The sequence below is a fragment of the Chaetodon trifascialis genome, chromosome 10 (genome assembly GCF_039877785.1).
Source record: "Chaetodon trifascialis isolate fChaTrf1 chromosome 10, fChaTrf1.hap1, whole genome shotgun sequence".
In the NCBI taxonomy this organism is placed as follows: Eukaryota; Metazoa; Chordata; class Actinopteri; order Chaetodontiformes; family Chaetodontidae; genus Chaetodon; species Chaetodon trifascialis.
Window position 1 is genome coordinate 4889680 of NC_092065.1, and position 14883 is coordinate 4904562.

General features: G+C 43.0%; 1 protein-coding gene across 2 annotated transcripts; it reads right to left on the reverse strand.

The window, feature by feature from the left end:
• Positions 1–4509: 4509 nt before the first annotated feature.
• On the reverse strand, positions 4510–14857 carry snupn (snurportin 1). Of its 2 annotated transcripts, none has more exons than XM_070971893.1 (9): positions 14777–14857; positions 12225–12389; positions 10790–10973; positions 10442–10546; positions 7568–7664; positions 6848–6945; positions 6605–6682; positions 6016–6096; positions 4510–5846 (listed from the first exon to the last, which is right to left on the reverse strand). In XM_070971893.1, the coding sequence occupies exons 2-9, from the start codon at positions 12380–12382 to the stop codon at positions 5526–5528; spliced, it is 1122 nt and encodes a 373-aa protein (XP_070827994.1). In that variant the 5' UTR covers positions 12383–12389; positions 14777–14857; the 3' UTR covers positions 4510–5525. The 2 variants fall into 2 exon arrangements, with proteins under 2 accessions (XP_070827994.1, XP_070827993.1); XM_070971892.1 differs by lacking the exon at positions 14777–14857 and adding an exon at positions 13728–13795.
• Between the last annotated feature and the right edge of the window lie 26 nt (positions 14858–14883).

Below are 14883 nucleotides of genomic sequence, written 5' to 3' on the forward strand. Positions count from 1 at the left end.
AAACATGTCATCTGTGAAAAAAAAAAAACGCTCCATTGGTCCCACCTACTGCTCCTACTGCGATTTGCAAGCCTGACACCAAACAACCAATCAGAGCCAGAGCAGCGTCTGAGGGAGTGTCTGACATCTGTCAATCACTACTCACACACACTACGAACCGCCCCCTCCCTCCACTCACTGCTCACTCTGTGAGCAGCAACAGGAGTCTAGTGAAAGCTATGGGGAGCAACAGCCACCCGCAAAGGAGAAACTGCCCATACCGCCGCTGCCAACAACAGCATATACGGCTAAGACAACAAATAACCATAAAGCTAATACGGTGATTGTTACAGTAACTCTCCGCAGCGCGTACGGTATGTTAGTGACTGTGATGTAGCGGCTGGGCAGAGTTAGCTTGTTTCCGATGCTAAGGCTAACGTTACTGGTTGTCACGACAGTGCAGATGCTGCAGGGAGGAGGGGCTTGGAGGCAGGCCATGAGTGCAGTGGAGAGGGAGGGGGAGTGGCCAGGGGCAGGGCTTATGGACAGGCAAGCCAGGCAGTTGCTTGGCGCCCCTGGCCACTAGGGGTGCCCCGGCCACTTATTTACAACAATGATTATTGAAAGGCCTGGGCTTTCAAGGACCTCTGTTGGTCCCTGGACCCCACTTTGAGAACCACTAATCTATTTTTTCAGTGTTCATCTCAAATGTCCCAGAAATTCAGCATTTATGTGTGCGAAAACCGAATTTTTGTGGTGTGCACGGGTGGGGTGGGGGCCCCAGGGATTTCTTGCTTGGAGCCCCAAGAGACCCTAGCAACGCCACTGGGAGTGACGTGGAACTTGTGTTGGTTCAAATTTTCAGGCTTAGTCTGCTCTCTTCTTGATCTTACCTACTGCAGCTTTAATCATCACTCATCTTCCACTGTAGTCCATAGTTTAATTCTGTTTCATGCACATCTTTTTTTTATTAGCTGTAAGCTTACATAACAACAGCCCTCTCCAAACTAGCATACACATACTAATGCCTGAAATAAAGTGAGCGGAAATAACTAATAATGGGAGCAAGTCTACCGTAATAGTTGGCTGCAAGAATAGCAATTTAATTAGTGAAACACTCGACCCATGCATCCCCCAGGCTACATTATAATCCAGAACACTTTACAGGAATAGCATGACATCACAGGAAACAGAAAATACCCGACAGGACGATAAAGTCACTGTAATATGACCCGCAGACACTCTGCAGGTCTCCACAGGAATATTACAGGCTGCAGATAGATTTCAGCAGGGAGGTTAGTTCAAGTGCAGTCAGGAGATTGCATTTCCTGTAAGACCATTGATGGCCTTTAATTCATACCTTGATGTGTTTTAAATGAGGCTATAAAAGTAATCTGATGCAAAACAGGCAGAGTGTGTCTGAGACATTGGTAACGTTTTTCAATGCTTGGGTTAACCTTCATATCATCTTGTTATACCTTTCACACACTTGGCCTCTTTCTTTGAGTGTTTATGTCGGAAAAGGTCGGAAATTAAAGGTACATTCACATGCTGTGTGTATTTTTTTTCCACAAAAAGCAAGACCCCACAATGGGCGAACTGTAAATAATGAGGCGTGAGAACGTCTGACTTGAAAACCGAAGGGAAAAGGGAGTGGGCAACAATAGACTTCCTGTCAAACCAGCTGACATCATGTCATTTGGGAACATGTGATTGGTGAAGCTGTAGCCCTGCCCACGTAATGTTGACCCTGACAAAAAAAGTTCTTGCATCAAACATTTAAGAGATGAAGGCTGTGCATAACTGATTGTGAAAGCTGGAGAGACATAAAATTATTTACAGTTTCCAAAAAACATCTCCAGTGTTCAGTGTGTGGAAACCTGTCGTTCAACATGGTTCACTCCAGGCCCCATATAATATGTCTAAAGTGATGAAAAAATGCATGAAAATTAAATTTAACTGGGTTTTCTAAGAGTCACTGAGCACAACATTGTAACCTCAGAGCCACATCGTTAAGGACAAGGCAGCAGTGTCCTCAGTGTCTGAGAATTTAGGGGATTTACAGACTTTGAGGAATTTGCATCCTACAGTTACGCATTACCAGTTACATTATTCATGGTGAAGGTTGATGCCAAAGTTTGCTTTAAACGAAGGACGTCTCCCCTCTGATTATATTGCGGCGGTGTGAAAAAGCTTTGAAGTGACATTTAGGCAGATAATATTTACAGAAAATATTACTGAACAGTTAAGTTTATGGGTCAACATTTCAGGAAGTGCACTTGTTTACCTGGAGTTACATGAAAAGATCAACACAGCTCTCATGTCTGCATAAGATACTAATTAGTGAGCTTCAGAGGTGCTGGTGGGCCAATTTTGCTAGCTGCTATGCTAGCAATCTTTGTGCTAAGCGGCTAACTGGCTGCTAGCTGTAGCTTACTACACAGACATGAAAGTCATTTTAATCACTATTAAATCACAGTTTAAAGATTCAGAAACTGGGATGAATAGTCCAAAATTCTACAGAGGATGGAGCAGCTACAACCGTGTGTGGACCCTAAACTCAGCATGCATCTCACATCTTTTTATTTTTATTTTTTCAGGCATTAATACCAGATGAGTTTACCAACCACGCAAGCTAAACATCATACGTCTGACAGGTGCTGGAGAGTTGCAGAAGATACACAAATCTGCTTCCCTCCTCAGAAGTCTAGTGTCAGGTTTTTCATAGAGATCAGAGAGGCTGAAAGCAACCAACTTGTGCGTGTGTGTGGGAGATGCTGAGAAAAGTGCAACTGTAGACTCACAGGTGCTCAGTTCCTGGAAAGTGATTGGTGTCGCTGACTAATACCTGAATTCTTGCAGCGACCACACGCCTGGCTTTGCTCTCTTTGACAGGGCTCTCAGTTTAGGGGTGACTCAAAGTGAGAGAAAAAACATCTGACTGTACTTGATGAACAAACATCTTGTTCTCTAAGTCTTGAAGGGTCGAACACTTAATGTATGTGCACGTTTTGACCGCAGATGCAATTAAAAGAATGGGGGATGTAATCTGAAACCACATGGAAACATCGCTCAGCTTGTGTTTTCTGGAGTATCATCCACAGGAAATTCAACTGCTTTAAATCTGATTTATCACAAACCACATCAACACATCATTTTTCCTTGTCTACATTTCGGTAGAATTGAAATCTCAAAACCAAAAAATGATCAGAACTGGCTGCTACCAAATACTGTTATCTACTCTCATTGTTACAGATTGTCAATCTGCGATGTTTGATGCTTTCCAGGAGTCATCGCGTGCTGAGATATTGTAATTGCGGTGTACAGAGTTTCCCTCAGCTGCATCGTGCACCTTCTTCCACTTCGGTCTGTGATCTCATGTTTCCCAGAATGAGTCATAACTATCTCCACAGAGTGAAGGTTGTGAGGTTGTGAACGTGTTAATTTCACCTGGCGATGTTCCGTGGGGGTGGCGGGAGCAAGCAATAGCAATACCAGCAAGAAAAGGAGGAAACGATTTTTTTTTCTGCTGTAGAAAAAAGCAAGTAGTGGCACAAACTTGTCAACAAGACACAACACGTCTTTTGGCTTTTAGCTTCAGTTTTAGTGAGGCTGAGGACAACTGGTCTAAGGGCTAAATATTGCTGTTAGCTTAAAATGTGAAACCACTGATAGCAATGTATCCTGAAATGTCTTGTTATCTGTAATTTGAACACAATCTATACGCTATATGGCCAGAAGTCAGTGGACGCGCTGACTGAGTTCAGGTACTTCAGCCACACTCAATGCAGGCAGGTGCATAAAATCCAGCCATGACATCTCCATCATCAAACATTCAGAATTTCAAATGAGCTCAGGGACTGTAAATGGGGCGCTGTCATAGGACGTCACCTTTGCCACAAGTCAGCTTGCAAAACTTCTGCCCTGGTCAAATGTGAGCGCTGGAGCAACAGCTCAGTCACGAAGTGGTGGACCACACAGAGGACATGAAGACATTTTAGCCATTTGGGCGCCTCCAACTTTGTGGCAACAGTTTGGGGAAGGCCCTTGATGGTTCCGCCATGACTGTGCCCCTGTGCACAAAGCCAGGTCCATAAAGACGTGGTTAGAGGAGCTCGGTGTGGAGGAACTTGATTGGCCCTGACCTTAACCCCACTGAACACCCCTGGGAGGGATTAGGACACAGATTGTAAGTCAGTCCTTTTTGTCCGACATCAGTGCCTGACCTCACAAATACTCCTTTGGTTGAATGGGCACAAACTCCCACAGACACACAATCTTGTGGAAAGTCTTCCCAGAAGAGTGGCGGCTGTTTTAACTGAAACTGCTCCTTATTAATGCCAATGGTTTCACAATGGGTTGCTCACATAGGTGTGATGGTCAGATGTCCACTGACTTTTGGCCATCTATTGTAAATGCCAAACTAAGCCCCAAAACAATGTTCAATTAATGCACTACGTCATGTTGTGTGAATTCACATTCGTTAACTAATAATCAATTCAGTGTCAGCTCATCAGATATAGCCACAGTGACTCGATTAATCCATTTATTAATGGAAACAGGAATTCATGACACATCCTCCATTAACTGGTGCATTAAATCATCATGAGACAGTTTAAGCAATATTCAAGTATATGATTTGTAACCTTAGAATTGTGTTATCAATTATATATTAGAGAGCCAGTGTGCAGCATTTAGTGACATCTATTGGTGAGGTTACAGATTGCAACCAACTTACCAATAGATCCCCATAAATCTTCCACACTGGATCTTTAAATGCCTCTCCCACAGCATTGAACTGAATCAGAAACCGTTAAATATGTATATGTAGAAAAAAATCCAACCTGTGGGAATGCAGTGCAGGGCAATAAAAAACATTTATTTAGAAACACTTTAAAACAACTTTAAATTTAACATTAAATTGTAAAAGTCATTGTTGCTGCTGCTGCTCAGCATGACAACTCACAGGGTCGGACCAATCAACGCCTCACCGTCCAAAACACTGACAGCGTCCTACAAACTGCTGCTCGAGCCACTGATCTACTCAAACATTCAGTGTTTTTTGATGAGTAAGCATCAGTGGTAGCTGTATCGACCCTGCAAACAACAGTTAAGATGTTTCTTATGCGAGGTCCCTTTCAAGTGCAAGAGCAGATCCCACATAAGAAACCTCATTCTCTTTTTTTTGGATGGTATGCAACTACGTGTGGTGTTGGGAAAGGGATCTGCATAAGAGACGCTGACTGGTAATTATAGTGGCTAAACATTACGCAACTATTCTCAGGGAAATTAATCCGTTTCAGAGTTCTGCAGCAGGTAAAAGAGAAGATGTAAATGGCAGACTTGAGTTTTTAGCCATATAAAAACACGTGTATAGCATAGCTCGACTAATCTGCACTCTGAGGGTGTCATGAGCAGTGTCGGATTAGAATTAGTCACGCTTCGCAATTGGTCAGATCCTCAACACCATTCAACAGGCATTCTAAAGAGCCATATGTGGGCCGCCGCCACTCAGAAACACTTAGCAATTTGCATCTCGTTAAGCCTCAGAGCTCCATGTGTGCTTCCCTTATTGGCTTCTGATTCAAAAAGTTCAGAGTGTCCCCACCGTCCGGGCTTGGGGTGGACAGATACTCTAACTCATAGCCTCCGCTTCTGTTGGCCGGGCGGACTTCGCTGGATGTTTTTTTGTGTTCCAGGATCTGCTGCAGCTGGTGGCTAGCGTACCCGGGCTTGGCGGTGAGGGGCCCAACAGGGACCTCTATGCCCAGGATGTCGGTGACCATGTAGGGGCGAAGCCAGCCCACCAGAGGGGTGCTGCCGGGGGTGTAGTGGGTCTGGCGGTGGTAGAAGAGGAGACCATCCACCTGCAGCAGGAAATTCAGAATTAAACTAATCAAAGCCTGATGAGACACTTACAAAAATGTGTTTCATAAAAAGATAATGAGTAATCTCCCAAATGCATCATTACACCTTCTGACTCGATCACTGTGCAGCAGGAATGTGTTTGCAGAAGGACAAGAGAGCGTTTCTTACGCTGAAGCTGTACTCAGCTGCCAGGGCTTTCTGAATCAGCTCTGCTGTGCAGTCAGTGCTTTGGAGGCTCACAAACCGGAACTGTTGGACCAAACAAAACCAGAGCACCACGCTGTTAGTTCAAACACAATTTGTCTTCTTGTCAAATGTGAGAAATTGCTTTCCAATGGTGAGTTTACTCTACAAGGACTAAGCCTGATTTAGCGCCTACTGGGCAGCGGCACACAAACACTGAAGATTTAGAGGTGGAACTTGAGCTCAAAGTTCATTGAGACTTCCAAAAAGCACTCTAATCTGCAAGATTTGTGTGGAATAATCATTTTAGAGCACACTCAAAATTGAAGATGAAGTTTTTTCCTTTGTCTCATTTCCCCCTCAGGAGGTTTCAGTTCAAGTTCGGGCCTTTATTTATCCCATATGTGGAAATAAGGTGCAGCAAGGCATAAATCACAACAAACACAAAATGCTGCGAACCAAAGATCGAATAAACATGTTCCAAAGTCTCAAATAACAACACCAAGGACTGAAAACTAGGAAGGACAAATGGGACATGAAGTGAAGACGCTCTATTCCTGCTGCTGCTACTCACAGGGTTACGTTTGGCGATTTCTGATAGGCCGTCCGCCTCCTGGACTTTGGACTGGAGCCAGTAGAAACGGAACTCGGTCTGTTGATGAGAAAACAAGCACTGTAAACAAGAAAACTCCCTTTTGAATCCTGAGCCAACGAGATGGGCAACGTGGCAAAAAAGCACATCTGTGGCCCAGGCCCAGCTACTCGAGCAATTAGACAAGCATTCCTGGATCGCTGGAGGATTAGAAGCTAGTCTTACCGGGCAGTCGTAGACCGGGTGGCCTCTCCAGCACATGACATCCAGGATGTAGTATGTTCTGTCCACCTCACTGTAAATGCAGTCCAGGATAGTGTAGTCTGCACAGAGCACATACAGCATACATTAGCATAAAACTTACCCATAATCACTTTGGTTTGAAAGGTCTATTTGTTTATGGCAGCAGAAGTTAAAAGTTTTGATATATGTGGTCACTTTTTGGTCCTGTGTGATGCTTTGAAACAAGAATTAGCCAGAAGGATTTCAAGAAACTCTAATCAACCCCCACCCAACACCACAACCAGCGCTGCCAGATCACCTTCACACTTCTTTTTACCGCTAAACTAACAGTAAAAAACGCTGGTTTGGTGGAACTTTTGCATGTACAAAGGTCAGTTCCGGCATTAAAGTGGATAAATCTGTGCATGTTCTTTGTAAATCTTTACAAAAATCCCCTGAGAAAACCAAGCAGGCCTGTCTGATTACATTTTTGGCTTGTAGGTTGCTAGCGACAGTGACTCTGATACCGACAGTAACAATATCAACTCTTCACTGTGTTTTTTTTGGATCTCTGCTCTAACTGGCTCCCTTAACATCCATTTTTTTAACATTCAAAAGTTGGAAATTATTTCTATGTAAGCTGAAATGGAAAAAAGCTCTCAGGTGATGCTGGTGGATCACTATAATAGACCACGGCACTCCACCTACAACGGGCCCACCTACCTTTTCCCATGGCTGAGTTGTGTCGGTTCCCACCGGGCAGCAGGGACGGGAAACGGTTCACACAGTAGCCGCTTTTAGTGTACGCTGCAGTGGAACCCTTCAGGAGAAAAAGTCAAAAACAGAGATGAAACATGAGGGAAGAGGCGACTGGAACCACAACAGCTACTCCAAGAGCGCTGTCATGTCAACTTCAGCTGAGACCGAGACGTCTACTTCCTTCTGTTTATACTGCTGGCTGTTTACGACTACTAATAATAATGTTTAATAATTTGGCTTCTTCCACAAGCTGGCCTTAATTTCCACATACTTGAAAAGGCATCTGTGTCTAAGCAGCATTGTGACACATGCTTTTAAAAGCTGCCTCAAGTAGTAATTTAGCTAAACGTGACCACAGACAGACAGACATGAGAGCACTGACATAAAACTAATACCACTGACGATACTGATGAATCAAAAGAAAAAAAAAAAACTGGAGCTGATCTGTAGATGTATGATATATGTACTGATATATTACAATATGCTGATTATTAGCAAATTTCACTTGAGGTTCAGTCTTCCACTATTATACATCACAAACTCTTCATACTTATAAAACAAAAAACTGTAACAACTCATCGAGTTGAGTTAGAATTATTATTTAAACACTATAATCAAGTAAAACCACAATATGATCATGGTGTCGCCAGAGCTGAGATAATGGGTTGATTACTTGATTATTACCCCTGAATTATTACTGCCCTGTTTGAAATCCATCATAATTCATGCTCATATTCTATCTGGAGCTCCCGACATGCACCTAAAATAGGAAAGTGCAACATACTTAAATTTACAAGACGGCTGGATGTTTGTCAGTGCTGGGGTCAGCAGAATAAGGGGGATTTAAAATGTGATCACTGATCAGAGAAACTGATGGTGTAGGTCAGGGTTGGGCAACCTGTTCCACAAAGGGCCGCTGTGGCTGCCAACCAACCAACCAAGCAGCAGCACACCAGACTTGCCTCATTCAATCAACTGATCTCACTCTTCAGACAGCTGATTGGTCAAACTGTGAGCTCTTGCTTGGTTGGAAAGAATACCTGCAGCCACAGCGGCCCTTTGTGGAACAGGTTGCCCACCCCTGGTGTAGGTGGTCTCAACATACATTAGACCCACTGAGATAAAAAGCTTAAAGTGTCACAAATAAACAAGGTTTCCTCAAGCAACAGAAACTCTCCTTTTGTACAGAGTGCTGTGCCGCTGTGTTTCACGGTCGTCAGTGACGTCAAAGTTTGAAATAATGAATGAGTAACCAGATGACTGTCATTATGATGTGACATCACAGGGTGTGGAGTGACACTAATACAACAGTATGTGTGGAGCAACAGAGATAAACTGTCATCTCGAGCCAAAATGAGATGACAGCCATGCTGTACCAGAGTTCCCACTAATGTGCATGCAATGCTGATAAGCCTCTTCTCTCTACTCACACACCACAGAAGTGACACAACATGAGGTAAATGAGCCAGTGTTACATTCAACACTACCAGAGAAAAACTCACATCATGTTCTAAGAAAGTCAGTTGGAAAACCCCAAATTTCTGACAAAGTTCTTTATTTTTTCATCAGAAGTTGCTGAGGGCTACTTTTACTTTTAGAGGGGATTGTTTCATTTGACAGGTCATGATTCAGCACTGACACTCATTCCTAGGATCCTACTCATGTCCCAAACTTAGATTTAAAGTGTAAATTTAAGAGGTTCCATCTCTTTTGTTATTAACATTCACAATAAGGGGGCCTTGACCCACTTTTCGTCGAGTAATCAAGGAAATAATTAGCTGCAGAACAGACAGACTTTAAAGAAATGATTGAGCAAATACTTTATAAATCATCATTCAGATTTTAAACCAAATCAGAGTTTCCTCGAGGCCTAGCTGCAAATGCACTGAGGCCTGGTACCAGTCCACAACCCTGGGTTTGGGAACCAGCTCATCTCTTTTTGCTCCTGTATTACAACCTAATGGCATAATTAACATTTAAATCAGCACAATGACAACTTCTCTTATTTCCGAATGAATGACGAGACACAGCGTGGCTCAGTACAACATGTACAGTCATTAGAGAATATGTGCAGCCTGTGTGTTGGCACAAGTTGCTCTGGGTGCTTCAGTTTTCTCAACACTTCTTTGGTGTCAAGGCCAAACATAAGCACACTTCTGTGCTTAAGTGTTTAAAGCAGTTATATGGCAGTGGCTGTATGCAGCTCCATATTTTATGTTAATAAATCTGCTTCACATTAAGACTCAACACTATGCTAATTTTATGAATCATAGGGTATTCATTTTGCACCTTATACACACAAATCAACATATTTACAGTATCATGATGAAATCACTCCATGCTTACTGATTTCTGCGTCACAGGTTGAAGAAAATTCTCCCGAACTGTTCACCCACATTATTCATTTTGTTTAGGGTTGCCCAGACTAGTTGGCTTATGTTACTCACACATCTCACCTCATTCTCAGATTTACCAGGAATGCACTTTTGTATTTAGAAGAAGTAACGGCAAAGTACAATAATCCTGTCAAACTATTGACTCAGTACAGCTGTGACGCTGCATTCAAATTAGAGAAGCTCCAAACTGCTGCTGTTCATGTTAATCAAAGTTTGATGATGGTAAGTCTTTGGATCTGGGCTGGAGGATGACACATCAAAAACAGCAGAGATGGAAACTACTTCAAAGGCCGGTAAGAAGCAGCTCACAGAATCTCGACTGCATTTGACTGACAGTTTGCTATGTGCTGAATTATCAGTGCGGTGCTTTGAAATAACGATCTGACTTCAGCAGCAGCAGCAGATCGAGTCAAACAACAGAGGAGCAGTGACAGCCTCTTACCTTGGAGGCGACAATGAGGGATCTTTTCCCCACAGGACAGACCACCATCAGCCAATCAGTGTCCAGTTCTGATGGCACATCCACCATCCATTCTGACAGCATGAGCTGAGGAGGAAGAGCAACTCTGTTAGCACACTCATCTTCATCAATGCTGTGTTCAAGAGTCCAGACATTTTACTGTCAAATCTGTTGGAATTCAACAAGCTGGCTGGGCTGTCATTCTAGAAACTCATGCACCCTCTGCTGGCCAAGATGACAATTGCAACAAGGGAGCACATGTCGTAATGTGCTGCCCTTCACACATGAACAGGAATAACATCTCTGGGTATTAACACATCCAGTGCTGACCTGGTTTGCATAATGTTTTGGCAGCCTCCTCCTCTCCACCTCCATCCCCTCTTCCTCTGCGTTGCCATCTTGCTCCCGTTCCCCCTCGTCTTGTTTCTCCATGTCCTCCTCTCCATCGCTGTCTGCCCCTGTCCAGTCCCCATCAGCCAGACGCCGTGCATGGTTGACGTAGTTTAACCTTTTACTGAAATTAGTGATGGAGAGAAAAGGCACATTCACATACTGACAGTGTGGTGTTATTTTAAAAAGACGAAAACATGTAAGTTACCTGAAGACAAGACTTATTAGATATTCAGAACATTAAAACATGCACATTAATTGCAGCCTGAACTGAAATCAGTGAATCTGTGTTTGTATAATATGGAATCCCATCCATCCATCCATTTTCTATGCCGCTTATCCCTTTCGGGGTCGCGGGGGGCCGGCTGTCTACGGGCGATAGGCGGGGTACACCCTGGACCGGTCGCCAGCCGATCGCAGGGCACATACACACAACATTCACACTCACACCTAGGGGCAATTTAGAGTCACCAATTAACCTAATGAGCATGTTTTTGGTCTGTGGGAGGAAGGAGAGAACCTGCGACCTTCTTGCTGTGAGGCACACGCACTACCTGCTGCGCCACCGTGCAGCCAATATGGAATCCCACTTGCCATAATTATATATATGTACCTGTACATGTACATGGATGTACTGGCTCAAGGGCGCCCTCTCAAAGAGCTAGCAGTAAATGCCACTGGCAGCTTTGAGAGAGGTGTCTGAGGTGAGTTGCTGAGCACTGCACCATGTACAAATATCAGAATCAGAATCAGAAAAAGCTTTATTGCCAAGTACGATTTTACACATATGAGGAATTGAGTATTAATGTCCATATGCACACCTTGTGAACATATATGTGCACTGAAGAGTTATGAGTGTGTTGCTATTTAACTGCTAATATCCAGTAACAACATATTGCACTTTCTAAGCTAGCTAGTTGGCCTCTGTGGTAAAATAACTTATTTTGTAGTGTGCTGTGTGAGAGCCACCTGTATGACTGATCAGTACATGTTGTGTTCCTGTTCAGACAATAAATGGCGGCATACAAAGACAAACAGGCCTCCCAGTCCTTGCTCTACACACAATACAGAGTTGCAGGGTTGCTAGTGAAGTGCAGCTGAGTGCAGCAACATCTGCATACCCTTATTATCATGTTTCGGATGTAGCTGACAATGGCAGTTATAAGTATGCAGCTGCATTCAGTAAATACAGCGGTTAGCTTTCAACATATAGCCGTACTGAGCCCTCACTGGTGAAAATGTGCTCATGTTGCAACACAGAAGTAAAAGGGACAGAAAAGCGTCATCTGCCATTGTTCTAGATATCCATTATGTGCTAAAATAAGATTCATTATGCCCATTCTTCAGTTAAAAACTCCAGGGTGAAGACATTTACCTTTTCTGCAGGTCAAGGAAGCGCCGGCGTCTCTCGCTCTGCTCGAGCACACTGTACTTGCTCTTGTACTGCGCCAGACGAGGGTGGGGGGCGGCAGTACTGTTGGGCTCCTTGGACACAGCGAAGCTGGCCGAGAGGGCTTTGGTCAGGTCATCCATGGGGACTCTGTTAAACCAATACAACCGTGTTTATAGACGTTTTATATATGTCCTTTCTCTTAGACATTGACCATCCCATTTCCTGCAGATGCCTATATTGGAAGGACATGCGGTTAATGATGCATGAATAATGAACATATGCAAGGCAGAAAATTAAAACAGTGCCAACACTAGTGCAACAGGTACAACAGCATCCAGGATTGACTCTATTTCTGTTTGCTGCAACACTTGCACACGCAGACGAATGCTGTGCAAGTGGGGTTTTGTACTATAATAGTGGGGCAGATCTTTTGTGATTCTGAGGCAAATGTGTGTCCATCATTTACTGCAGACATTTTGTGTATTCTGGCAGTTCACCTCTGCCAGGTAACATCTGTCTGACATCTTCATCACAGCAGACATGTTCATTGTGCATTGTGTGTTGCCCAGACTCTTCATAAAGGGATTTATGTCAACGGTCTTTAAACCTCTGAGAAAAACTGAAAACCTGTAAAAATGCAGAGCATACACAGAATATAAGTGCATACTGATTACTGAAAGATAATTTTGTCCTTTTACAGTAGGTGCATGTTTAGACACATGTCCTTAATGTATAGATTAGGGCTGTAACTAACAATGTCATTTTGGAAGGATTTTCCAAATTCGTTCAGTCTATAAACGATCAGAAAACAGGGTAAAGAGCTCAAAGTGACACCTTCATGTTGCTCGTGTTGTAAGCAATAGATGTCTGTGTGTCTGAGGCAGTCTGCAGTGTAATACCATCATAACACAGTGTCCCAGCCCAGCCATGGTCACCATGTAAACACACAATTCACCGGTCATTGTCAACATCTGAATATGTGCTCATGTGACTTATTTGTGCCAGTCTGAATCCCCAAACAGAGGTTCTCCAAACAGAGTTCAGCCACCACAGAAGAAGTACAGAGGGCTTCACTTGGTTAGTTAATTTCAAAGCTACAAAAACTGCACATTAAGCTAGTACCGTTAGGACAGAGAGTAACGCTGATGTATTTGACAGGACGTTTTAACCACATCACTGACATTTTCACACATGAAATAACCCCAGACGACAGACGTCTTCTGTGGCGGGAGATAAACCCTCAACTAGTGGGGGTTTTAACTGAATTTCACGACATGAAAAAGCCAGGGGACTCCTGTATAACAGACTAGCCAGTCAGTTAGGCTAGCAGCTAGCATCGTGCTAAACCTGTTAGCATCATGTGGGCCGAGCGGCGCAGAACGTTATCGCTTTAATTTCCTACTTCCTACACACATCAGGTCTAAACTAAATACTGAACAGAGCGTTTGGTCAGATAATACTTAATAACAATAGCTGAATACATACCCGGGACATGAAAAGAGGGTGCTGCCCGAAAGTCACGCTGTCATCTTTCCCACCGGTGGCGACTTTTGGTTGGCCGGTTAAATACAGCGAACTATCCCGGAGTTTCACACAGGAAACTTTTGCCCTTCATAGAAATACTGTGTTCCTGCTGCACACTCGACCCTCTGGATCTCTATAAAACCAGTTTCCTTTAACTAAGCGCGCTTGTTGCATCTGTAGGCATGTGTTTAAATACATATTTGCAGTACTGGAAGAAGCGTTGAGATCATTAAGTAAAGGAGGCAATACCACACTATAAACTCTGCCTTTAAAGTAGGCCTACATAATTATGATCAACTAAATCATCTTGAACTTAAAGATACTTCAAGACTTGAAGTATCAGAAATAAACTGCTCATTATGCGGTATGACAACTGTAAGTTAATACACTATTAGATTATTATTTCTGATGAATTGAGCTACGTTACGATATACGATATATCGTGTTGCATAGTTTAATCCATAACAATACATACAATTATTATTAATAACAATGATTACAAACTTCTCATTTGTTTTGTGAGTAAAACACTTAACCAGGAATTATTGAATAAATATAGTGCAGTAAAAAATATAATCGACTAATCAATCGATTGTTTTGTTAGTTAACACGAAGAAAATAGCGAGAAATACCGCTACCATTACCCTGAGCCCAAAATGACAACTTTACAATGCTTGTTTTGTCCAACCAAAAGTCTAATATAAGTTAAATTACTGAAAGAAAAAGCAGCAAAACTAAAGCTGTCAAATAAACGTAGTGCAGTAAAAAGTATCTACCCCTGAAATGCAGTGGAGTCGAAGTAATGGAAGTGCAGGCACCTCAAATTTGAACTTAAGTACAATACTTGAGTAATTGTAGTTACAATCCACTACTACTAACATCACTACTACTACTACTACAAAAAAATGCTAATAATAATACTTTCCTCTCTACCTATTTGATCCTCATCATCTGAAGCCTGATTACTTAAAGTGTCCTCTGGATGTTGTCATCCGTGTTGTGGGTCATACTGTGTTTCTCCTGTTGGAGGCGGTGTTGAGTCGGTTCCTCCTTTTTCAGGACTATAAAGGAGCAGATGAAAAAAAGGCGAACTTGCCTTCAATTGTCCGAGCCTCAC

Coding starts and splice junctions, on each gene's coding strand:
- snupn (XM_070971893.1), bottom strand. CDS start 12,382: ATGGATGACCTGACCAAAGCCCTCTCGGCCAGCTTCGCTGTGTCCAAG. Junction 10,547..10,789: donor CAAAACATTATGCAAACCAG/GTCAGCACTGGA, acceptor CTTCCTCCTCAG/CTCATGCTGTCAGAATGGAT. Junction 5,847..6,015: donor CAGCTGAGTACAGCTTCAGC/GTAAGAAACGCT, acceptor TTCCTGCTGCAG/GTGGATGGTCTCCTCTTCTA.